A 26,136-nucleotide genomic window follows, 5' to 3' on the forward strand; every position below is an offset into this window, starting at 1 on the left:
TAACCCGCTGCGCCACAGCGCCAGTCCCTAATTTTCCCCTTAAAGTTGTATTTTTACTCCACTTTTCCACTGAATTTTATCCCATTATGCCTCACAGATTTGGGTGCCTAAGCCTCTTGTTAGCTCCCAATCAACCTGTGCAAACACCACCCCCAACCCCCACCCTCACCCCCACCTGTCTCTCCCCCTCTCTCTGCCCATACATATATCTCACATAGTTACACACGGATGACACGGTTCGTCAAAGTGAACGTTTCAAATTTTAATACTAATTTGTAAAGCACAAAATCAAAGTGTATTGGAAATACACCCTCCAATCAGATGGACAGCCCAAGGTCAGGAATGGTGGACAGTGCCCACCGGCAGTGCGGGCAGGCAGGACTGGCAGCCAGAAGGAAGGGGAGAGACATGAACAGGGATCCCCTGAAGACGGGTTGGTTCTCTGGCTGACTGACCTTGAGCGCTCAGCGGCCTGAAAACTGTGAGAATTTGGACGCTGATTTCTGAGGCTGCTGGGTGTGCACCCCTGGAAGGCTCTACTGTCCACCCGGGGCCCCGGAGCTCTAACCCCGGGGTCTCTACTCCACACCCTGTTAGAGATTTGGGTAATGCAATAGAGAAGCTGCAGAGACAGATCACAGCCCGGGCGGGGGGTGTCTCTTCCCAGGATCGAGTTCGGTGTTCTTAGCAGAATCTGGCTGGGGGCCAAGCTTCCGTTCAGCAAAGCCGCTGCGAAACCCTCAAATGAAACAGGACCCGGCCGGGCTCTCCTCCAGACCAAGGCTGACCACTCTCTCCGGGTTGCCCCGGGTCTCTGCCTCGCTGGCCCGCGCTCCCCGGGGACCTGTGGGCAGGACTCGCGGGTGAGGTTGTTAACTCACACCTAGCGGCTCCCGGCCGGAGAGCAGCTGTCCCCGGAAAGCCAGCGGCCATTAGCACGACAAAGGGGCCCTGCGAGGTTTCGGAGTGAGCTCGGAGGAGGAAGTGGGAGCTACCGCCCCAAGGTTTCCTGCAGCCCGACCTCGGCCCAGCCCCGCGGAGCTGCGTGGCTTTAGAGTCCCACAGCGGATTTTCCTCGCGTGAATCCGGCTGCTCTGGGGCTCGTGGTCCCTCCACCCTTTCCAAAACTGGCCTGGGCTACCTCCGAAGTGCGTTTCCTAGAGTTGAAAAAAGTTCATTTTCAAGTAACCACGAGCCCCTTTCGCGCTAACAGTGACTTCCTTTTATGAGGACGCTCTCTCTCTTTTCCCCAGCAAGAATAGTGAAGAGCGCCTCGTGTCCGTGGGCATCCCGGGCTGGCCGCAGTGGACAGCCCGCCGCTCTCGCGCACACGCGCCGGCCGCCCGCGGACTCCGCGCCGCTGACCCCACGGTCCCGGGGTCCCCCGGCGCCTCAGGGGAGCTCGGGCCCGGGCCGAGGGCGGCGGATTCCTCCGGTGGTCAGCGCGGGGGTCCGGCCCCGACGGGCTGAGTGACAGCCCCGCCCTGCCGCCCGGCCGCGGCCGGCTCCGACCGCGACGCCGGGCTAACGCCGAGCGCCGCCGCCCCTCCCCGCGCAGTGGACAGGGCGCCGCAGTGGACAGGGCGCCGCAGTGGACAGGGCGCCGCGCTGGGGGCTGTGGGGCAGGACAGCCGCACGGCGCCCGCGGCCGGGTGTGAGGCTGAGGGGAGCCTGTACGTTCTTAATTTTTTTTAAATCTTAAATCCGCAGCGGCGAGTAACACCCGGGGGTTGAAGAGAAGGCCGGCGAGAGCTCGCCCCGACAGCGGGCCTTCGTCCGTCCCGCCGGGGAGCTCAGCGCGGCGCCGCCACACTCGCGCCCACGCCGGCCAGCCGCGCGCCCGCCGCCGGCCAGCCCCGCGGGCCCCGCCTCCCGCCCCGCCCACGCCCGCCTTCTCCCTTCCCATTGGCCCTCCCGCTGAGGCCTCCTGTCCAATCGCAGCGCTTAGCGCCAGAATTTGAACCGCCGTTTTCGTTTGAATCCGGCAGACGCGGCGGGCGGCCTGTGGCGGAGCCGCGGAGTCGGGACCTGCGCGCGGCGGCCGCGACCCCCGGGTCACGGGCGTGGGCTGTGCGGCCGCGCGGGGCGGACGAGGGGAGACGCCGTGGACGCGGTGCCAACTCCCTGCGGCGGACGCGGTGGGTACGGCGACCAGCGAGCCCGGCGCGGGCGCCTCGTCTGAGGTGAGCGGCGGCGGCTCGGCTGGGCGCGGGGGTCCCGGTGGGACCGTGGGGAGGGCCGCCCTTCCTGGCCCCGGGAGCCCCCGCGGCTCCCGGCCGGGATAACCCCCACCTCCCTTGCAGGCGCGGAGCTGGTCCGCCCGCCGCCGCCGGTCCCGGTCTCAGCCCGCGGCGCGGGGCGGCCATGGGGCCCAGCGCGCGCCTCGTCACGATCAAGAGGAGCGGGGCGGACGGGGCCCACTTCCCGCTGAGCCGGAGCGCCTGCTCGTTCGGAAGGTGAGCCCGCGCGCCGCGCCCGGCCGGCCCCCGCACGCGCCTCCGCCGCAGGCCGGCGGCCGAGTCACGCGTGGAAGTGGGCGGGTTTCTGGCTTTTCCAGCCCGACAAGGATTTCAGAGTTGCTAAGGGGGAGTGTGCAGGTGGTCCGCGTGCCTGACCGCCTGGTGCCCTCGCTCTGGGACGGCGGCAGGGAGGAGGGCGGGACGCCGGGCTGCTGGCTCTTTCTGGGAAAGTGGAGGAGTTTTGAGACCTGTTCCTCTGCTGGGGGTGATAACCGCGGCCCCCGGGTGAAGGGCACGGGGAACAAGCAGCTCCCCGCCCTGTCTGAAGTGTATCCCATAATGCAGACGCGCGGTGTCTGTGGTCGGCCTCGCCCTGTGCACGTTCTGGTCCCCCTGCACCCCACCCTCCACCCTTGGTCCCCCTGCACCACGTCCTCCCACCTCCACCCTTGGTCCCCCTGCACCCCGTCCTCCACCCTTGGTCCCCCTGCACCCCGTCCTCCCAGCCCCACCCTCCACCTTGGTCCCCCTGCACCACGTCCTCCCAGCCCCACCCTCCACCTTGGTCCCCCCTGTACCCCGTCCTCCACCCCCACCCTCCACCCTTGGTCCCCCTGCACCCCGTCCTCCACCCTTGGTCCCCCTGCATCCCACCCTCCACCCTTGGTCCCCCTGCACCCCGTCCTCCCAGCCCACCCTCCACCCTTGGTCCCCCTGCACCACGTCCTCCCACCTCCACCCTTGGTCCCCCCTGTACCCCGTCCTCCACCCCCACCCTCCACCCTTGGTCCCCCTGCACCCCATCCTCCCACCCCCACCCTCCACCCTTGGTCCCCCTGCACCCCACCCTCCACCCTTGGTCCCCCTGCACCCCGTCCTCCACCCTTGGTCCCCCTGCACCCCGTCCTCCACCCTTGGTCCCCCTGCATCCCACCCTCCACCCTTGGTCCCCCTGCACCCCGTCCTCCCAGCCCCACCCTCCACCCTTGGTCCCCCTGCACCCCGTCCTCCACCCTTGGTCCCCCTGCATCCCACCCTCCACCCTTGGTCCCCCTGCACCCCGTCCTCCCAGCCCCACCCTCCACCCTTGGTCCCCCTGCACCCCGTCCTCCACCCTTGGTCCCCCTGCATCCCACCCTCCACCCTTGGTCCCCCTGCACCCCGTCCTCCCAGCCCCACCCTCCACCCTTGGTCCCCCCTGCACCCCGTCCTCCACCCTTGGTCCCCCTGCATCCCACCCTCCACCCTTGGTCCCCCCTGCACCCCGTCCTCCACCCTTGGTCCCCCCTGCACCCCGTCCTCCACCCTTGGTCCCCCTGCACCCCGTCCTCCCAGCCCCACCCTCCACCCTTGGTCCCCCTGCACCCCGTCCTCCACCCCCACCCTCCACCTTGGTCCCCCCTGCACCCCGTCCTCCCAGCCCCACTTTCCACCCTCGGTCCCCCCCCTGCATCCCGTCCTCCACCCTTGGTCCCCCTGCACCCCGTCCTCCACCCTTGGTCCCCCCTGCATCCCGTCCTCCACCCTTGGTCCCCCTGCACACCGTCCTCCCAGCCACACCCCCTACCCTGGTCCTCCTACCCCAGGCCTGCCACGCTCCTGCTCCTCCTGGTGCTTTTGCAGAGTTGGGACTTGGCTGTCGGAATGAACGCCCTCCCTGCTGTCTCTTAACTGATTTCTGCTCATTGTTCAGAGGTCTGTTTAAATGTGACTTGAGAACAGGGCTTTAAGGAAAGCGTGTCTTTGCTAGCACATTTTGGATGTCGAGTTTCTGGGTTGTGTCTTCTGCGAGACTAAGCTCGGCAAGGACAGGGCTGTCTGGTTAAGAATCGTGGGTTCAGGGCCGGGTCTGGTGTCTGTGTAGAAGAGGTGACTAATGTGTGACACTGTGGTAGGTGCGTGTTCGGTGGAAATAATGGCATGGATGTGTGGCTTTGCAGTTAGTGCATAGCGGTGGTTCTGAGGGAAGAACCACTTTTCCCCCTAGGGGACATTTGGGGAAGTCGGGGAGATTTTTTTCTCCTGTCAAAGCGGGGAGGGGCTTGCCACTGGTGTCAGTGAGTGGAGGCCAGGGCTGCTGCTCATCATCCACCAAGACACAGGACAGACGCCCCACACTCCAGCGAATGGTCATCTGGTCTAAAATGTCAGAGCCAAACAAAGCTGGGTTCTAGTGATGTCTCTTCTGGGGAGTTCTGATATCTACAAATCAAATCCTCTTTTGGGAGTTAAATGGTTTTTTCATAGCTTCTTTTTTTTTAAATTATTTAATAGCTTCCTTTTTCTTCAGAAGGAAAGGAAGCAATATTCCAGTCTCAGTGGTATGCTGGCTATTACACAGTAGTACTTGAGTATACTTTTATGAAAGATTTCATAATCTCGAACCCAATTCACAAGTTCTGGTCATATGACATAAGTAAGGAGAGAGGGTCTTAGACTCCAAAGGATCAAATGGGGAACAGCTTACACAGTTTATTCAGATTACACAGTTAGAAAACCATGTGATAGAACTGGAGCACCAGACTCCAGATAGCTACTAATAAGCTCTTCTCCGTAGTTTATGTCTGGGTAGAGAAGTGGTCCCTTCTGCTGCTCCCTACTGATGCTAACCTTCTGTAGAAAGACAGGTGCAATCTAGATAATTTTTTCCTTTGCTTGCAGATTTTAAGTTTTAAAGATCTAAAATAGCTGCTGTGGGATGCTTGTAAAAACTATTTACAAAATGAAAAGATTGTTTACATTGTCCATTTTGTTGCTATTCCTTTATGTCGTTATATTTACAGACCAGCTTACTAGTCAGATTCTATTTTATCTTGAAAAACTGAGGTAATTTTTAAAAAGTTACAGCCAACCAAAAAAAAAAAATCTTCATTCTTTCATATGAAGGGATATTGAATGTGACATTCGTATCCAGCTTCCGGTGGTGTCAAAACAACATTGCAAAATTGAAATCAATGAGCAGGAGGTAAGCTGGTTTTTTGGAAGTCAATGTTAAAAATGTTTAATTCACTTTTTATCTTCCAATATATTTACATATTATTCCCTTCTTTCTACTTGTAGGCAGTGTTGTATAATTTCAGTTCTACAAATCCGACAAAAGTAAATGGGTCTATTATTGATGGACCTATACAACTAAAACATGGAGATCTAATAACTATTGTTGATCGATCTTTCAGGTGGGTAAGAACTAATTGGGTTGACAAATGTGTCCAGGCTTGCTTTATGATTAGATATGGTTGACTGTTTTACAAATCTTATGCATGTGTGTGTGTGTGTTTTTAAAAATTTGTTTTAGGCCGGTGCCGCAGCTCACTAGGCTAATCTTCCACCTTGTGGCACTGGCACACTGGGTTCTAGTCCCGGTCAGGGCGCCGGATTCTGTCCCGGTTGCCCCTCTTCCAGTACAGCTCTCTGCTGTGGCCAGGGAGTGCAGTGGAGAATGGCCCAGGTGCTTGGGCCCTGTACCCCGTGGGAGACCAGGAGAAGCACCTGGCTCCTGCCTTTGGATCAGCGCGGTGCGGCGGCCATTGGAGGGTGAACCAACGGCAAAAGGAAGATCTTTCTCTCTGCCTCTCTCTCACTGTCCACTCTGCCTGTCCAAAAAAAAAAAAAAAAAAAATTGTTTTAGAGACAGAGTTCTCATCCACTGGTAAATTCCCCCAAATGCCCACAGAAGACGTGGCCTCGGGTGGGAGTGGGGGACGGGAGCTCATTTCAGTTGTCCTCTGTGGTGGCAGAGACCCAAGTCTTGAACAATGACCTGCTGCCTCCAAGAGTGCTCTGGCAGAAAGTTGGAATTGGGAGTGGAACCAGGACTCGAACCCAGGCGTAGGAGAAGCAAGTGTTCCAAATGGGGTTTTAATTACCAGGCCAAACCGTTACCCTGTCATATGTATTGCAAAACAATGTGTATGGCATGGCTGCTACAGGCAGTGTTCTCCCTCTGTGTCTTAGATTTTGATCTATATTCTCAATGAATTTTCACGTGCTTGTTAGCTACTCTAGCAGGTATGTTTAAGTCACTTGTTGAGGATTTGTTTATTTTTCTTTCTTATTGCTCTGTCAGTTTTTTCTTATACATTTGGCAGTTCTACTGTGACATACAAGTTAAGAATTATGTCTTTCTGATGTATAGAACTCTGTCCTTTAGAAATGTCCTTTGCCTTATAATAGTATATTCTGCTTTGATGTTTCCTTTGAATGATAAGCAAAGCTAAGTTAGTTTCCTTCTAATTTGTGCTTGCATAGAATAACTTTCTACAACTTTAACTTTTCATAAACTTCATGGTTAAAGTTGTCTCAGAACTTGTTGTCAGGTGAATTTTTGTTTTTAATTGGAATTGGAAATTTTGGATGAACTGACCTTTTATCATTCTGCAATGTCCCTTGTGTGAAAAGTTTTGTCTTAATGGCTATTTTATCTAGTATTTAGTATATCCATTGCAGTTCTCTGTTTGCTGTTTGCATAAAATATCTTTTTCTGCCCTTTTTTTTTTTACGTTGAAAATTTATCTTGAATCTAAATTATGTCTGTTGTAGACAGAAAATAGCTAGGTCATTTCTGAAATCCATTCTGCTAAATAGATGTTTCCTAATGCATGCTTACATTGCATGTTTGTTTCTTTTATTGTACTTCCTGTGATTTTACCTTCATTTTTAGGGTTTATTTTTACTCAATTAGATTTGTATGTAGGAAATATCCGATGTATAATGGATACAAGATCTGTTTCTCCCAAATTAGATACTGTTCAAATTGAGATTGATTGAGATCATTAAAGACACCCAACAAAGATTCAAAAATGGATTTGAGGAAGAAAGATGCGGTTTAGAACTCTGCTGCCATGAGAATCAGTTCAGATGCTTGACAGCTTCAGATCTTACTCAGGTGGCATCTGAATTCAAACTTGGTCATTTCACTGAGGTACCAGAGTTTTCCTTATGCTAGATAAAGGATTACTTCTATGAATTGGCCCCTGAGGTTTGTCAGAACAAATCCATATCTTGATAAATGTGCCTTCCCAAGATGTACCTGTTTTGTCGAATGCAGGTTAAGTAAGTGGAAAACTGGAGTGATGATTGCTCACTGCAATTTCACTTTGCATTTGCCTTGTAGTGACAGCGTAGCCTTGTGCTTTCTCTGAAGGTGTGACTTCACTGTGTGATTAGAGAGCTCATTGCCTGCAGGTTTCTGGTTGACCTATGCCACTAGGTGACTTCCAGGAACATAAGAGGAAATCTGATTTTGCTCTTGGGTGCAATAGGTTCCCATATAGAAGGTGGAATCCTCCTCAGGTTAGTCAGTGATAGAAGTTAATCTGGCTTTCCAGCCTTCAACGGTGGTGTTTCAAAAGAAACTTATGGTAACTTATGTAAGGCTTTGTTATAGAAACACTTTACTAACTAAATATGCATCTATGTATAAGGTAATATATTGAACAAAACTTGACATTTGTTTCTTGATCCTTGCATATAACCTGTTATGGTCACCTTGGCCATGGGTTATGAATCTTTAATCTGAATCTGTCATCCTGTACACTGCAGGTATGAAAATGAAAGTCATCAGAATGGAAATAAGTCACCTAAATTTTCAGGAAAAAATCATGAACAGGTGAGGGCAACATTATCCAAGTTTGAACTCTAATTTTGTTTTAATGATATGAAGTCATTTGTGGGTATGTTGATTGATGAATGTTTTCTCACTTTAAATCAGTGGTAAAGTAGGGTAGCATATTGGTTGTAGAAAAAATGTAACTAAGGTATTAAAACAAAAAATTTAGACCTATTAAAATAATCTATTATTATATTTCCTTTTTGTTCAAAAATGGAAGTGCTAATTTTTTACTGAAAACTCTCTGGCCATGTCATGATCTTCTTTTTGTAAGCCTATGGATAGGATAACCATAACGAATAGAAATAACAATGAGAAACTGCATGATCTGGTGGCTCATTTTGTCTTCATTGTACCATCTGTCTATGCACCTGAAGTAATTACATGATGAAAATTCTGAATGGCAACAATTCTTCAAAATTTTGAAAGACAGATGACCTGTGGAACTAAAAGAGTTATTGGGCTTTGCTGTGTGAGAGACCCTGATAACTTGAGTATCTCGGTAAAACAAGTATTATAGAGTATACCTTATCAAAACACAATTCTGGGCACATGCTTGGAGATTTGATGGAATTTAGTAGCTTTAGGGCAAGTGCTAAGAATTCCTCTCTTTCCTACTTTTTGGAACGACACCATGAGCTACTTAGTTAGAGTTCTCTGGCTTCAAAGACTTATCTGAGTGCACCTGAAGTTCCAGTGCAAGGTCTCTGCGATGTTAAATATTCTTCCCTAGAGAAGAGACCTGAACTCATTTTGATTCTGGTGCTCATTGGCTTCTGTGGTAAAAGCTATTTTTTTAGATCTCCCATATACTAGGAACCATTCATCTTAAGTAAATAAGCCAAAAAGCTGGTTTTTCTGTATTTCTTGCACCATGGGTTAGATATATGCCACTCAGCAATCTAAAAACTTTTCATTCTGTCACTTGTCTGTGATAAAATGAACATGGGCTGGCATTGTGGCACAGTGGGTTAAGCCGCTGTCTGCAACACTGTCATCCCACAAGAATGCCAGCTCCCTGCTAATGTGCCTGGGAAAGCAGTGGAAAATGTCCATAGTGCTTGGGGTCCTGCAACTCACGTGGGAAATCCAGATGGAGTTCCTGGTTCCTGGCTTAGACTTGGCCCAGCCCCAGCTGTTGAGGTCATTTGGGGAGTGACCCAGCAGATGCAAACTCTTTCTCTCTCTCTCTGTAACTGCCTTTCAAATAAATAAATAGATCTTTTTAAAAAGTAAGTATTAAGATCAAGTAATTAGAAAGTGTTAACAGCATTTTTTTTTAAAGATTTATTTATTTTACTTGAAAGTCACAGTTACACAGAGAAGGAGAGGGAGAGAGGGAGAGAGAGGTCTTAACATCCAATGGTTCACACCCCAGATGGCCATAACGACCTGGAGCTGCACCGATCTGAAACCAGGAGCCAGGAGCTTCTTCCAGGTCTCTTATGCAGGTGCAGGGGACCAAGGACGTGGGCCATCTTCTATTGCTTTCCCCAGGCCATAGCAGAGAGATGGATCAGAAGTGGAGCAGCTGGGTCTTGAACTGGTGCCCATATGGGATGCTGGCACTGTGGGCGGTGGCTTTACCCACTCTGCCACAGCGCTGCCCCCCCCCCCCCGCCTTTTCTTAAAGATTTACAGCAATTTGGTAGGAATTTTATGGCTATCAAATATAATGATACAAGCAATATGAGATGTACTGTGTATTTTAAAACTTTTTGGAGTAGTTGATTTTTATTGTTAGAAGATTACTTCATGGCCAGTGCCGCGGCTCACTTGGATAATCCTCTGCCTGTGGTGCTGGCACCCCGGGTTCTAGTCCCGGTAGGGGCACTGGATTCTGTCCCAGTTGCTCCTCTTCCAGTAACGCTTTCTCTGCTGTGGCCCGGGAGTGCAGTGGAGGATGGCCAGGTCCTTGGGCCCTGTACCCGCATGGGAGACCAGGAGGAAGCACCTGGCTCCTGGCTTCGTATCGGCAGAGCGCACCGGCCGTATCAGCCATTTGGGGGGTGAACCAATGGAAAAGGAAGACCTTCCTCTCTGCTCTCTGTCTCTCTCACTGTCTAACTCTGCCTGTCAAAAAAAAAGAAGAAGATTACTTCAGACTGGAATATGAAACCATTTGCTCACATATATAGTTTGAAAAACTGTGGGTTAGATATAAAGAAATCTGGATCTGCTTAAATGAACTGATATTCTTTGCCTTTTATAGTATTTTGTAGGTCCCCCCCTCATATCAGGTGACATGTTTTTCTTCATTTAGAAGAACATGGGAATTTTGTTTCTTAGATATATGCTGTGCTTTAGTTGTTCCACCAGTGCTCCCACACAACTGCATAAGAAAGAAGGCACTGGCTGGCGCTGCGGCTCACTAGGCTAATCCTCCGCCTTGCGGCGCCGGCACACCGGGTTCTAGTCCCTGTCGGGGCACCGGATTCTGTCCCGGTTGCCCCTCTTCCAGGCCAGCCCTCTGCTGTGGCCCGGGAGTGCAGTGGAGGATGGCCCAAGTGCTTGGGCCCTGCACCCCATGGGAGACCAGGAGGAAGCACCTGGCTCCTGCCATCAGATCAGTGCGGCTCACCGGCCGCGGCGGCCATTGGAGGGTGAACCAACGGCAAAAAAGGAAGACCTTTCTCTCTGTCTCTCTCTCTCACTGTCCACTCTGCCTGTCAAAAAGAAAGAAAGAAAGTGAGAAAGAGAGAGAGAGAGCGAGCTGTTCATAGGGAGACAAAATAGGAACCCTGGCCTGATTCTCTTGGCTACAGTGCCTGAGCATGTACTCTGCACTTGTGCCTTAACTTGTAGGCTGTTAGATACACCCCAAGTCTCTTGCTGCCAAGAGGGCACACTTGCAAAAGAGCCTAAATGCACCAATAGGGTCAGTGGCCCATTTCTGATAAAACTAATAAAATCAGTAATTTTGTGCCTATGATGGGTTAACAGTACAATGATTTTTTTTTAAAAGATTTGTTTATTTATTTGAAAGAATTACACAGAGAGAGAAGGAGGCAGAGAGAGAGAGGTCTTCCATCCACTGGTTCACTCCCCAATTGGCCACAACGGCCGGAGCTTCACTGATCTGAAGCCAACAGCCCGGAGCTTCTTCCAGGTCTCCCGTGTAGGTGCAGGAGCTCAAGGACTTGGGCCCTCTTTTACTGCTTTCCCAGGCCATAGCAGAGAGCTGGATTGGAAGTGGAGCAGCCAGGACTTGAACCAGCGCCCATCAGATGAAGTTTAATTTTAGCTGCCTCTTCTTCATGTGTTTCTCAGAAGTTAGAAAAACTTGCTGAGGTTTGATTTAAATGATTCTAAGACTGCAGTCTGTTTCCTGTCTTATCACTTATGAGTAGTCTAGTGTTTCAAAGTCAGCCAAATATTTGTAACATGACCACAAGCTCCCTAGTGACTTGGGCCCATTTCTCAAAGTCTCTAAATGTCACTTAGGAACAGTTTGAAAAATACTGTTTTCGGGGCCGGCGCTGTGGCGCAGTGGGTTAACACCTTGGCCTGAAGCGCCAGCATCCTATATGGGCGCTGGTTCAAGACCCAGCTGCTCCATTTCTGATCCAGCTCTCTGCTATGGCCTGGGAAAGCAGTAGAAGATGGCCCAAGTCCTTCGGCCCCTGCACCCACGTGGGAGACCCGGAAGAAGCTCCTGGCTCCTGGCTTCAGATTGGCGCAGCTCCGGCCATTGTGGCCAACTGGGTAGTGAACCATCAGATCGAAGACCTCTCTCTCTCTCTCTCTCTCTCTGTCTCTTCTTCTCTCTCTGTGTAACTCTGACTTTCAAATAAAATAAATAAATCTTAAAAAGAAAAAAAAAAAGAAAAAATACTGTTTTATTGTTAAGAACATCAGTATGGAGGAAGGCATTTAAATCTATGTTCTTATTTTCCTAATTTGCAGGAGCCATCACGTCGTGTCTCAAGATCTGGCATCTCTTCTGAACCTGGTTTGTAGTGGTTTGGCTTTGTTCTGGGCTCCTGTAGGAGTGGATCTGTGTGTAGCCTAACATCAGGGACCGCATAGCAAGGGTTCAAATGTTGAATATCTGGGCTGTCAAACTTCTAAGGGTGCCTGTGATAAACAGGCAAATACCTGAGTTCACTTTTTCCCTAATAATTGATAGGATGCTGTGCTTAAAGGAGAGTCTAAGTATAAATAAATTGATTTTTCAGTTATCAACTTAATTCTGAGTAGTTTGATAGCATATGACACCTGGCATTTATTGTTAGAGTCTAATGTCATTTGGATTGTCACACTTGTATCTTAAGGCTTACTAACTTTAGGCATTAAGTAATTGGTAGAATAAGTAAAAAACTAGATTATAAGGGAGTTTGAAGCACAGTCTTGAGTTCCTCAAATGCTTATCACTAAGAAAATGCTGAACTTCTGTTTCTTATTTCATAATCTATTGCCAAGATTCGAGAGATCAAGATTCCAAAGCCCATTCAAAAATCCCTGAGGGCAATGGTTCAGGAAGGCCTCTGGCGCGCGTCGAGAATGTCACAGGAGACGGTTGTGCCTCGGCGGGCTCAGAAGACAGCGTTGCCCAGGAAATGCCCCGTGGTCACTCCTCAGCCCATCCTGGACATCGTGACAGAAATGCAGGAGCTTTCCCTTCTGAGGAGTTTAAAGAAAGCTGCAGGCTGGCAGTAGTGAGCTGTGGTGGGGAACTGAAGCCTCTTCCCTCTACGCAGTGTCTTGACAGCAGCCGGAAAGAAGAATCTCCCTTTCAGAAGCTTTATCAGTCCATGAAGGAGGAGTTAGGTGTAAACTCACACACAGGAAACGCTCTGCAGTATCGTAAAAAATCAGGATCGCAGGTGGATTTCATGACAGAAAAGGCAAGTACTGATGATTTTCACAGAGGGAACCAGCAGCTGGGCTCAGGGAAATCCGGACTGAAATGTGGCAGACGCTCGCTTGTGAGAACAGCTTCACCTGCACTGGAGAGCAGCCAAGAGCGGCGGCGTGGAGTGGACTCTGCCCAGTCTCATGGAGCGGCCAAGAGCCCCTGCACTCCTCTGTCTGAGAGGACTCAAGTGAAGACCCCAGCGCGATATTCCCAACAAAACTCACAACAGCGTACGCATGAAGACCCGTGTGCTGTTGATGGAAGAGAGCCTGAGAATTTAGATACGAGTGAAGGCTTCAAAGCCGATGATAAAACAGTCAGCCCTGGGAGGCCCTTAACTAGAAAGCGAACACCAATAAAAGCTGAGGAGGCCTCGCACTCTGACAAAGCGGAAGATCTCTCTTCCAGAAACAGACGTGCTCCTGCAAATGTGCGCATTCTGCCCACGGACACCGAAATCCAGAACCAGCCTGCAGCTCAGTGGCTCACTCCAGCTGAAAAGAAGGTTGAGAAGGGTTCTCCCCACAAGCCTGAACAACTGGGCCCTACAGCTGGACCGATTTCCTCTGGGTTACCTGGTCTCAGTTCAGTTGATATCAACAACTTTGGTGATTCCATTAGTAAGTTTATTTAACTGTAAATTTTTTCCCTAAAAGATTCACACCTCCCTTATGTGTAGATATGAATTAATGAGATCTTCATTTGATCAGTAATGATTAGCTTTGTGGTAGAGAAGCTACCAAGCACAGTGGTAAGAGACATAGTATTAGATGACATATGAGTACTGAAGACCTAGAAAATCAGAACAAGGAGTGACCGAGGGAAGCGCAGGATCTTGAGGAAGCACAGTGCAGGACCTTACGTGGGGTAGTCCACGGACATACCTGATTCTCTTTTTCCATGTATCACAAAATAGAAAAGGGAATAATTGCAGCTGCTTTTCCCGTGGGGTTTAATTCAGAACTAGAATCAACTGAATCATCTGAGTTTAGTTGTTTAAGTCAGGAGGTCCCTTGGAAACCATTGAACATAGTGGTAGTCCTCAGGTATTTATTTTCTGTTCTGCAAGCAGTCGGTTATGAGTCCTAGACCAGACTCATGGGCATGCTTCACAGACATTAACTTTTGATCCCCAAAACAGGAATGCCCATGAGTAGGTTTTCTTCCTATTGTGTTTTGCAAATGGTGAAGGTGACAATACAGTCAGTGGCAGGGATAGGAAGTTTGGAGCGGGCGTGGTAGTTCCTTGGCCTCTTCCTATGAATTTCAGAGATGCCTCAGAGAAAAAAAGTGTCTCTGGCATTGTGATGCCACAATCCTAACACCAGAGCTGTTTCTGCAGATGGCCTTTGGTACATGGGCACCTGTAAAACTAGACCCCTACCCTTAAGTTACGATGTTTCCTGAGTCTCCTAGAGGATGCCTCACTTGGACAGGAGATGCCTGTCCGTGGATGGGGGCTGAGTTGCATTGATTGATTGATGGTGAGCATCACCTGGACAAATTTCACAGCTCGTTTGTCTGCTTCACTAGGTAGATCTGGGCCATGCCCAAGTCCATGGCTTTTTAGCATAATCTTAAGAACACTACTAAAATTCTGTCTCCATCATTCCTATGCTCCAAAGTGAAACCATTGCTGCAGACAGATCACTTTTTAGAGCTACGCTGTGTGCAGTGTGCCACATTGGAACCTGATACCTTTTCAAGAAGTCTTGAAACAGCTTTATCCTTGTCAATATTATGAGAATGAAGGTGTGCTGTGGGTGTCAACTTTCAATAAATATTTGACTCATTGGCTTTTGACACTAATTTGAAATAAATCCTTAGTTTTAGTGTGGCTTTTTCATTTCCCTTCTCACATTTATATTCCTTACTTTAGATAAGAGTGAGGGAATGTCCTTGAAAAGAAGGCGTGTGTCTTTCGGCGGTCGTCTGAAGCCTGAATTATTTGATGAAAACTTGCCTCCAAATACACCGCTCAAAAGAGGAGAAACACCAATGAAAAGGAAATCTCTTGCAACTCAAACTCCAACTGTCCTGAAGAAGATCATAAAGGTGGGTTTGACAGTATTCTTTTTCAACCCAAAGGCACTCAAACCTGGTATGTAGTACTTCCAAAATCCTGACACAAGTACAATTAGTGTAGTTTTTAAAAACTAAATGAAAGCTCATTTATTTGGATCTAGAAAGTGAACATCTGGATTCCTAACTGCTGCAAGATGGCTGACAGCTGGGGGTTCAGGGAGTCGGGGATTCCTTAGCACTTTTCTCTTTAAGACAGACATCTTACTCTCCCACCTGCAAGAGCCACATAATCACCATGGGTTCTGTAAAAACTAAAAAGATTCTGGCTATATCACAATATGTGGCCATAAAGATTGTTTTATTTTAGAAGTATAAGGTGATAGCTAAGGCATTTAATTTGTGAAAAGGAAAATCTTTGGTAAAATCTAATACACAATCAGCTTTTTAGAAATTTTAGGCCTGTTCTTTTGTTGTACTGTCCTTTCTAATATATTTTTAAACATATGAGAAATATCTTTTCATCAACTATTATTAAATTTCTATTTATTTCAAAGGCAAAGTCGTGGAGGGAAAGATGGGAGCAGGGAATACAGACCTTCCATTTACTGGTTCACTCCTCAAATCCTTGCCATAGCTAGAACTGGGCCGGGTGGCAGGCAAGAGTCAGGAACTCCATCTGGATCTCCCACGTGGGTGACAGGAACCAAAGTAGTTTGGTCCTCATCTGCTGCCTCCCAGGTGTATTAACAGGAAACTAAATTATAAATAGAGGCAGGAATGCAGGTGCCCTCAAGTGGTGTCTTAAGTCACTGTGCTACTTGGCCACACCCTTGTTTCTAGATCTCCAGAGTTCACCTTCATAACAGAGTCTGTGTGGTCTTTATTTTCCCTTGGTACTAAAAAGGGGTGAATACGTATGCCTAGTTCTTTGCTGTTTTATCCTGTCTTACTGAAGCAAACAGCCTCCTTCCAAGGCAGACCACAGGGGACTGTGGTTTGCTGGGACTGAGATTAGCGCTCCTTTGTCTCACTATGATCAGAAGGTTCCTCTGTCTTAAATACCTCAGTTCAGAATTGACTGCTACTTTTATAGCCTTTTCTTAAATGTTAGGACAGGCTCATCTTTACCTTAGCTTTGAGGAACAGTGGTTTGAATGTTTGTTGCTTGAGGATTTAAGCAGCTGAAATTCTCAATCAGGTGGGTTTCTAATAGGACAAATGTTACCTGTCTTGGTAAGGTTTCCTGTGAACATTTCTGTCTTTACAGGAAAATCCTCAACCATCAGGAAAAGAGTCTTCAGAAATCTCTTTGGAACTGACCACGCGAGGCAGGTTTTTGAGTTCTCCGGCTCCGAGTCCTCCAGTTGCGAATGATCAAAGACGTAGGTCGTGCAGAGCATCCTCTGCCTCTGGTGGCAGCAGATCTCCCCAGCAGACAGACTTTCCTAAGAAAGGAGGAAGGAAGAGTGGCAGCTTACCCTCAAAGAGAACGTCCATCAGTCGAAGTCAACATGATATTTTACAGATGATTTGTTCTAAAAGAAGGAGTGGTGCTTCAGAAGCCAATTTAATTGGTTAGTATTGTATTGGCAAATATATATTAAGGTGAATGGTTTCTCACCAATACCAGTTTTTGTAGGTTTACCATCTTTTCTCTTTAACAGTTGCAAAATCTTGGGCAGATGTGGTAAAACTTGGTGCAAAACAAGCACAAACTAAAGTTGTAAAACAAGTCCCTCAAAGGCAGGTGAACAAAAGACCAAGAAGACCTAATACTCCAAAGGTATGGTGCTCCCGTATGTATTGCTGTTTCACACATGCTGCTGCTAAGCCTGCATGGGGAGTAAGTGTGTGCTTTGATGTGTTCATTTCCTTTTTTCCCTAGAAGACTGCAGAGAGTCTTCACAATCAATTCAGCACAGGCCATGCCAATTCTCCTTGTACCATTGTCATAGGGAGGGCTCATGTTGAAAAAGTAAGCGCACCTGCTCGGCCCTACAGAATGCTGAACAACTTTGTTTTCAACAACAGAAAAATGGACTTTAATGAGGATCTTTCAGGTAAAAAATAACTGGCTCTTTTAGGCCTGCTATGTGATGTTGGTGCTTTCTACCTATATTTATTTGCTGTAAATGGGATTATAAAATAAACAATGGAATCAACTTTCTGGGGTCAAAGTATTTGAGGAACATGAAGTTGGTTTGGAGTACAAGGGCAGTTTTGATAATTTTGGGGATCATGTGTACTACATGAAGTATATTTGGAAATGTTAAATGCATATTTTTTCCTTAGAGAACAGCATCTAGCCTATAAATAGAAAGTGGAAAATGCTTTATAATGAAGAAGACAACTGGCTGTTACTTATAATTGCCTTCTCCTTGAAATATATTAATGATTTGTCCCAGGAATGGATTCGTTGTTTTGAAGCACTATTTTTCTTCAAGATTTACTTTTTTTCTCGTTAACTGTTCCTTGAAAGAAAACCCTATGGGAAGTTTCTTTTAAACCATTAATAAGGAAGTGAATGTTTTACTTGATGCCCACTCTCTGTAGAAGTGTGACTTAATTTGATTAATCTTGTAGTAGGTAAGAACCATGGCAAGAAAGCAGATTTTAGGTTTCATGGAATATAACTGATGGTTTCCACTGTATGTGTTTTCGGAGGGAGGTGAGGTTTGAACTGGATGGGGGATCTTCTTTCTCTCTCGCAGCAGTTACGAGCTGGAAGCATTGCACTCCTCAGGGTAGTGCATGCGAATCACCTCTAGTAGCAGCTGTTGGATCAACCCACTTATCTACTAAACAACAGCAGAGAGTGCATTGGCATAAACTTATACACTTATAGATTATAAACCAATATGTATGTATGTATGCATATATACATGTGTGCATGCCTCCAAATATTACAAAACCAATGCCTTAAAATTAATTTTAAGATAAAATAAGACTTTTTAATTTTTTAAAGATTTATTTATTTGAAAGAGTTACACCGAGAGAATAGGAGAGTCAGATAGAAAGAGTTCTTCCATCCAATGGTTCACTCCCCAACTGGCCGCAACAGCTGGAGCTGCGCCGATCCGAAGCCAGGAGCCTCCTCCGGGTCTCCCACGGGGGTGCAGGGGCCCAAGGACCCGGGCCATCTTCCACCGCTTTTCCAGGTCACAGCAGAGAGCTGGATCGGAAGTGGAGCAGCCGGCCCTCGAACCGGTGCCCATACGCAATGCTGGCGTCCCAGGCCAGGGCTTTAACCCGTGGAGCCACAGCGCTGGCTCCCTTAATTTTATTTTTTAAGATTATTTTGAAAGTCAGAGTTACAGAGAAAGAGAGAGAGACTGAGAGATGTTCTATCTACTGGTTTACTCCCCAGGTGGCCGCAATGGCCAGTGCTGGTCCAGGCCAAAGCCAGGAACAAGGAGCTTCTTGCAGTCTTTCCTGCGGGTGCAGGGGCTCAAGCACTTGGGCCATCTTCCACTGCTTCCCCAGGTGCATTAATAGGAAAGTGCCCTTATGGAAAGACTGTGTCACAGGTGGCAGCTTAACTTACTGTGACACAATGCCAGCCCCAATATGTAAGACTTTATTTTTTTTTTAAGATTTATTTATATTTATTTATTTGAAAGAGTTACACAGAGAAGGAGAGGCAGAGAGAGAGAGAGAGAGATCTTCCATCCACTAGTTCAAGCCCCCAGTGGCCACAACAGTAGGAGCTGGGCCTATCCGAAGCCAGGAGCCAGGAGCTTCTTACAGGTCTCCCACACTGATCCAGGGGCCCAAGCACTTGGGCCATCTTCTACTTTCCAGGCCATAGCAGAGAGCTGGATCAGAAATGGAGCAGCTAGGACTCGAACTTGTGCCCATATGGGAAGCTGGCATTGCAGGTGGCAGCTTTCCCTGCTATGCCACAGTGCTGACTCCACGTAAGACTTCAAATACCTAACACCCAGGACAGTGGCTTATCTCAAGCATTCCTTCTTTAAGCACTTTCCTAAAGTCTAATAAAACTCACTGTGGCATAACTTCTATTTCAAGGTCCATATCTACTGAGGACTAGTTTGTAGTATTTTAAGTAAGGCCTGGAATGAATGCAGAGGGGGATGATTGTTAGTGGATGGACTGGTTTGAATGGGAGCCTTTGGAACAGGTTTTCCTAACACATTTTGCAGACAGCTGCTAGTTGTAGTAGTGTTTTCATCCATCAATACAGAACAAGAAAAATAAAGAGAACACAGGGGGTTTTATGTTTTTATCTTCCACATAAAGTATTATATTTTTCTCCCTAAGGTTATGTCAGTACTAATTATTGATAATATTGGTTTTTTTTTAAAGCTCATTTCTTGACAGTACAAAAATGGGAAGCACTGTCATTTTGTAAAATGTGAAATGTACTTAATGTACAAATAGTATTTGTACATAAAGGCTAGAAGTCTAGGACTGTTAAAAGATAACATTGGGGGGAGGGGCGGTACAGTGGGTGAAAGCCCTTAAACAAAGTGAAGAACATATATCTTTTCTTTTTTCTCACTATAAATGAAATTACCCGTTTTATGAGTTTTCTGTGGACCAGAAATTCTAAAGAGGTGTCTATCTATTTACTTGCCATTGTGTGGTTCATCCTATTTGAGGGTTGTGATGGTTCTAAACATTGTGTTTGTAATTATTCATTTACCAGGGCTGACTGAAATGTTCAAGACTCCGGTGAAGGAGAAACCAGAGATAAACACCTGTCCCATCACTCTTTCAAACTCAGAGAATTTGCTTGGGAAAAAGTTGGAAGTAACTATTTCTGGAGAAAAACCTCTGCCTCCCACATTGGAGAATTTTGGTTGGTTTCATTTTTTTCCTAGTACTGTGATGTTTTTGGCTAGGAACTTAAAGATAGTATTATTTTCTTATAAAGAATATTGTATAACTTCTACAGCAGATATTCCTTTTCTGTTCTCTTGTATTAAGCAGAGATTCCTATCAGCTGTTGGGCTCACACTGACATCCATTTAACCTACAAAGAAAGTCTCAGTCAGTAAGATTAAATACTCTGTGTATACTTTTAACTTCTTAATTTATAAGAGGATACCATAGCAGAGAAGTACATTATTCTTTCATCATACCTCTATATAAATTATTCAAATTTAAGATTATTACAAATTATAAAAAAAGAGATAGCTATTTCTGTATCCACAAACTTTTCAGATGGGATCAGGTTGCAGAGTGAGTGTGAAATGGTAGATGTAATTCTGTCTTACTCTCAATGGGTCCTGGTCACTGTTCCTGTCAGGGAGTCTGTGATCCCCTGAGGAAAGTAGATGTTTCTTTGTAACATGGGCCCTCAGCACACAGCAGAGATGCCATGTCATCCCATTGGCGGTTCAGTACAAGTGTAAGTTGTTTCTGTATGAAGAAAAGGAAATGGCTCTATTGAGATCAATGATGCGTGGCACAGCAGCCTACAGAAAACCTTAAGGAATTTTTCCCCTGAATGTAATGGCAGATTCTAATTTCCACCTAAGTTATACCCTTACAAGTATTAAGTTACACCCCAGCAAGTAACATTAAATTCTTATGTGTGCATGTGTTATTGGTATGACTGCTGTCTAGCAACATGTGTAGCCTCATATTCTCAGTCATGGAGACACAAAAATTATTTGTATGTTTTATAAAAATCAAGTACTAAGAAGGCTAATAGACAGTTGATGGTGCACATATTGTATTTACTTTTATTTCTTACAGGAGAAAATGTGACCTCTTGTACTCAGAATGCAACAAAACAGCCATCTGATAAATGTTTTGCAAGCCCTACAATAAGACAGCAGTGCATACAAGAAAATGAAAATGTTGTGAAGACACCTAGGAACAGCTGTAAAATGACTCATGTCAAGACAAAAACTCCACGTTCTGAGGCAGAGCCTCTGAAGACAGTGTCCACTGTAAAGAAGTTGAGAAAGTCTACAGAGCTCCGAAATACACAAATAACACCTTTAGAAAGTAAAAATGAAATAACAGAGGCTGACATTGTGGAGAACATCTTAGGGAGACCTCTGAGGAAGACACCACAACGAGAAAAGAAAGCAGAGGAAGAGAAGAAGGATGGCGAGAGACCTTTGGAAACTTGTAAGGAAATTATCAAGTCCAATGAAAACTGTGAAAGGATGACTCCTCTGAGGAGATCAAGCAGAACTTGGGGTCAGAAATGTGAACCCACAGATGAGCAGATAAGCCATGAGGAGTTACACAAACCAGAACCCACTAAAGATCTATGGGATAGCCATGTGCTTTATCAAACACTGGACTGCACCAAGGAACCAGTGAGTAAGGAGGGCAGAAGAGCTAACACACCCTGTGAGTCTCCACAGTCAGAACTAATCAAAACCCCAAGAAGTGGGAAGAAGTGGCTGAAGACGCCTCCAGAGAAAGGGAACGTGAAAGAGAAGCTCTCAGCACTGGAAAAGCTGAAGCAAACAGAACCAGTAAGTGATGATAAAAGTGTCAGCACAGCCAAGGATACTCCAAAGCAGACTCTTGATGTAGCAGCTCCTGCAACTGGAACAAAGAAGTTGCCAAGAACTCCGAGGAAAAAGACTCAATCCCTGGAAGATCTCACTGGCTTAGAGGAACTGTTCCATACTCCAAAATGCTCTGATGAGCCCGTGACTGTTGGCCAAATGACTAATATGCCATGCAGGTCTACTCAACCAGAGTCAGCAAGCCCAAAAACACACCCTAAGACGCCTTTGAGGAAAGTGGATGTAGAAAAAAAGCTCTCAGCTTCAGGAAAGCCATCACAAATAACCAGGGGAACTGTGCACACACCCAAAGCACCAGAAGGTGATGGCAAGGGTTTTGAAGCTTTTAGGGAATTTGCAAAGCAGAAATTGGACCCAGCAACAACTGTGACTGGCAGCAAGAAAAGGCCAAAAGTACCTAAGGAAAAGGCCCCACTCTTAGAAGACCTGTCTGGCTTCAAAGAACTCTTCCAGACACCTGAGCCTGCCAAAATCCCAGTGACTGTTGGTAAAATCACAATTCCATGGGATTCACCACAACCAGAACATACCAAAACCCCAGCAAGTTTGAAAAGACGACTCAAGACAAGCCTTGGGAAAGTAGACGAACAGGGAGAATTCTTCGCACCCAGGAAACTGACAGAGTCATCAGGCAAAGGCATGTTCCTACCTCAAGAACCAGTACATGATGAGAAATGCGTTAAAGCATTTACTGAAACTCCAAAGCAAAACCCAGACTTAATAGAAAATTTAAGTGGATGTAAGAGACGGTCACAGACACTTAAGGAGAAGGGCCAATCTCTAGAAGACCTGGCTGGCTTCAAAGAGCTCTTTGAAACACCAGGTCGTGCTAAAGACCCAATGACTTTTGACAAAACCACGAACATATCTGGTAAATCACTACAACCAGAAACTGTCCAAACGCCCAAAAATATGAAGAATCAGCACATGATGAGTCTGGAGAAAGGGGAGATACAGGAGGAGCTCTTAACCCTCAGGGAAATAACAAAATCATTAGATAAAGGTAGGCACACACCACAAGTACCAACGAGTAATGTGAAAAACATCAGACGGTCTATGGGAACTCCTAAGCAGAGACTGGAACCAACAGAAAATTTAAGTGGACGTAGGAGGTGGTCACAGACACCTAAGGAAAAAGGCCTAGCTCTGGAAGACTTGACTGGCTTCAAAGAGCTCTTCCATACACCAGGTCACAGTGAGGAACCAATGAATGGTGGAAAAAGCCCTAAAATACCTCGCAAATCTCGACAACTAGAACCAGAGAATACCCCAGTGCACATGAAAACATGGCCAAAGACGCCTTTGGGGAAAGTGGATTTAGAAGGGCTTTCATCACAGAAGGAGCTCACAGAAGCATCAAGGGAAACTACACCCCTGCTGAAAACAGGTAATTGTAAAGTCACCAAAACTCTTAAGAAATCAGCAAACCAAAAACTGGATCCAGCCAAAAATCTAGCTGACAGCAATAGATGGCCAAGAGCAGTGAAGGAAAAGGCCCAGCCCTTAGAAGACCTGACTGGCTTCCAAGAGCTCTTCCACACACCAGGTCACACTGAGGAATCAGCGAGTCTTAGAAAGACCACTGAAATAACCTGCAAATCTCAGCCACCAGAGCCAGTGGACACCCCAAAAAGCACAAAGAAACAGCTCAAGAGATCTCTGGAAGAAGACTTAGAAGAGGTCTCAGCACCGAGGACGCTCACACAAATGTTGGAGGAAACCACACGTCCACCTGAAGGACCAGTAGGTGATGAGAAAGGTTTCAAAGTTTCTAAGACACTTGCAAAACAGAAACTGGAGCCAGCAGGAAGTGTAACTGGCAGCAGAAGGCATCGAGGCACACCTAAGGGAAATTCCCAACCCCTAGAAGACCTGGCTGGCTTCAAAGAGCTCTTCCAAACACCAGAGCATGCACTGGGTCCAATGACTATTGACAAAATCACAGAAATTCCCTGGAAATCAACAGAATTTGTCCAGACCCCAGCAAACTTGAAGAGCCTGGGGAAAGTGGACTCACAGGAGGAGCTCTTAGCACCCCAGGAAATACAGGCATCAGGCGGGGTCACACATACACCCCTGCTGGTGCAGAATAGGAAAGACATCAAAGAATTTATGGAAACTCCACAGCAGAAACTGGAACCAATAGAAAATTTAAGTGGGCGTAGGAGGCGGTCACAGAGATCTAAGGAAAAGGGTCAAGTCCTGGAAGACCTGACTGGCTTCAAAGAGCTCTTTCAAACACCAGGTCACACTGAGGAATCAATGAATGGTGGAAAAAGCAGTAAAAAATCGTGCAAATCTCCACAACCAAGTCTGGAGAACACCTCAGTGATCATAAAAACACAACCCAAGACACCTCTGGGGAAAGTAGATTTGGAAGAAGAGCTCTCAGCACAGAAGCTCACCCAAACATCAGGGGAAACAACACACTCACCAAAAGCAATAGAAGGGGATGACAAAACCATCAAAAGTTTTAAAGAGTCTGCAAAGCAAAAGCTAGACCCATCAGCAAGAGTGACTGGCTGTAGGAGACGGCTAAACGCAGCCAAGGAAAAGGCCCAGCCCCTAGAGGACCTGACTGGCTTCAAAGAGCTCTTTCAAACACCAGGTCACACTGAGGAATCAATGAATGATGGAAAAATCACTAAAACAACCGGCAAATCTCCACAACCGGATCTGGAGAACACCCCAATAAGCATGAGAACATGTCCCAAGACACTGCTGGGGAAAGTCGGTTTAGAACTCTCAGCACTGCAGAAGCTCACACAAACGTCAGAGGAAATCATGGACACACTAAAAACATCAGAAGGTGGTGATAAGGACACACATGCTTTTAGGAAATCTGCAAAGCAGAAACTGTTCACAGCACAAAATGTAGCTGACAACAAGAGATGGCCAAGGACACCTAAGGAAAAGGCCCAGCCCCTAGAAGACCTGACTGGCTTCAAAGAGCTCTTCCAAACGCCAGGCCACTCTGAGGAATCAGTGACTGTTGAGAAAGCCACTGAAATAACCTGCAAACCTCAGCAACCCAAACCGGTGGGCACTCCAGCAACCAGGAGACAGCTCAAGATAAATGTCAGGAAAGTAAATGTGCCAGAAGAGCTCTCTGCACAGAGAGAGCTCACACAAACGTCAGGGGAAACCACACGTACCACCACAATATTAGAAGTTCCAGAAGGTGGTGAAAAATATGTCAATGACTATAAGGGATCTGCAAAGCGCAAACTCGATCCAGCAACAAGTGTGACTGGAAGCAAGAGGTGGCGAGGGGCACCCAAGGAAAAAGCCCAACCCTTAGAAGACCTGGCTGGTTTCAAAGAGCTCTTCCAAACACCAGTTCACACACACAAGCCAGTTGATGATGAAAAAGCCACTGAAATATCCTGCCAAGTTCAACACCCAGAACCAGTGGAAACCAACACCAGCACAAGGAGACAGCTCAAGACAAGGAAAGCCAACATGAAAGAAGAGGTCTCAGTACGGACACGCAGGAAGCTCACACAATCAGGGGAAACCACACAGGCACCTGAAGTACCAGATGAAGGTGTCAGAGTCTTTAAGGAATCTGCAGAGCAGAAACTGGATTCAGCAGTGAGTGTATCTGGCAGCAGGAGGCGGCCAAGAGCAGCTAAGGAGAAGGCCCAACCCCTAGAAGAGCAGGGTGGCTTCAAGGAACTATCACAAACACCAGGTCACACACAGGGATCAACAGGTGATGGAAAAACTACTGAAATATCCTGGACAGCTCAAGAACCAGTACCAGCGGAAATTGACACCAGCACAAGGAGACAGCTCAAGACAAGGAAAGCCAATGTGAGAGAAGAGGTCTCAGTACGGACACGCAGGAAGCTGACACAAACAGGGGAAACCACACAGGCACCTGAAGTACCAGATGAAGGTGTCAGAGTCTTTAAGGAATCTGCAGAGCAGAAACTGGACTCAGCAGTGAGTGTATCTGGCAGCAGGAGGCGGCCAAGAGCAGCTAAGGAAAAGGCCCAAATCCTAGAACAAGGTGACTTGAAAGAACTACACACTCCAGATCACACTCAGGGATCAATAAGTAATGAAAAAAACACTGAAATATCCTGGAAAGCTCAAGAACCAGAACCAGTGGACACCCACACTGGCACAAGGAGACAGCTCAAGACAAGTCTCAGGAAAGCCAACGTGAAAGAAGAGGTCTCAGTACGGACACGCAGGAAGTGCACACAAACAGGGGAAACCACACAGGCACCTGAAGTACCAGATGAAGGTGTCAGAGTCTTTAAGGAATCTGCAGAGCAGAAACAAGACTCAGCAGTGAGTGTATCTGGCAGCAGGAGGCGGCCAAGAGCAGCTAAGGAGAAGGCACAAATCCTAAAAGAACAGGGTAGCTTGAAAGAGCTCCACCATATACAGGAATCAATGAGTGATGAAAAAGCTCCTGAAGTATCCTGCACAGTTCAACACCCAGAACCAGTGGACACCCACACTGGCACAAGGAGACAGCTCAAGACAAGTCTCAGGAAAGCCAACGTGAGAGAAGAGGTCTCAGTACGGACACGCAGGAAGTGCACACAAACAGGGGAAACCACACAGGCACCTGAAGTACCAGATGAAGGTGTCAGAGTCTTTAAGGAATCTGCAGAGCAGAAACTGGACTCAGCAGTGAGTGTATCTGGCAGC

General features: G+C 47.2%; 1 protein-coding gene across 1 annotated transcript; it reads left to right on the top strand.

The window, feature by feature from the left end:
* The first annotated feature begins 1,989 nt into the window (after positions 1-1,989).
* MKI67 (marker of proliferation Ki-67) lies at positions 1,990-20,241 on the top strand. The gene is made up of 13 exons (XM_051833522.3): positions 1,990-2,183; positions 2,304-2,456; positions 5,346-5,424; positions 5,520-5,635; positions 8,001-8,067; positions 11,974-12,019; positions 12,490-13,545; positions 14,805-14,980; positions 16,218-16,524; positions 16,615-16,733; positions 16,836-17,010; positions 19,620-19,776; positions 20,223-20,241. Exons 2-13 carry the CDS (start codon positions 2,365-2,367, stop codon positions 20,239-20,241), a joined length of 2,409 nt encoding a protein of 802 aa, XP_051689482.2. The 5' UTR covers positions 1,990-2,183; positions 2,304-2,364.
* The last annotated feature ends 5,895 nt before the right edge of the window (positions 20,242-26,136 follow it).

Source organism: Oryctolagus cuniculus, chromosome 15, assembly GCF_051225735.1.
Source record: "Oryctolagus cuniculus isolate XC-2025 breed Fujian yellow rabbit chromosome 15, ASM5122573v1, whole genome shotgun sequence".
NCBI classification, from domain to species: domain Eukaryota; kingdom Metazoa; phylum Chordata; class Mammalia; order Lagomorpha; family Leporidae; genus Oryctolagus; species Oryctolagus cuniculus.

What these genes read in the sequence shown, in the direction of transcription:
- MKI67 (XM_051833522.3), top strand. Translation starts at nt 2,365, where the DNA reads ATGGGGCCCAGCGCGCGCCTCGTCACGATCAAGAGGAGCGGGGCGGAC. An exon ending in ATTGTTGATCGATCTTTCAG is followed by an intron (nt 5,636 to 8,000) that starts GTGGGTAAGAAC and finishes TGTACACTGCAG; the next exon opens with GTATGAAAATGAAAGTCATC. An exon ending in GAAGACCTAATACTCCAAAG is followed by an intron (nt 16,734 to 16,835) that starts GTATGGTGCTCC and finishes TTTTTTCCCTAG; the next exon opens with AAGACTGCAGAGAGTCTTCA.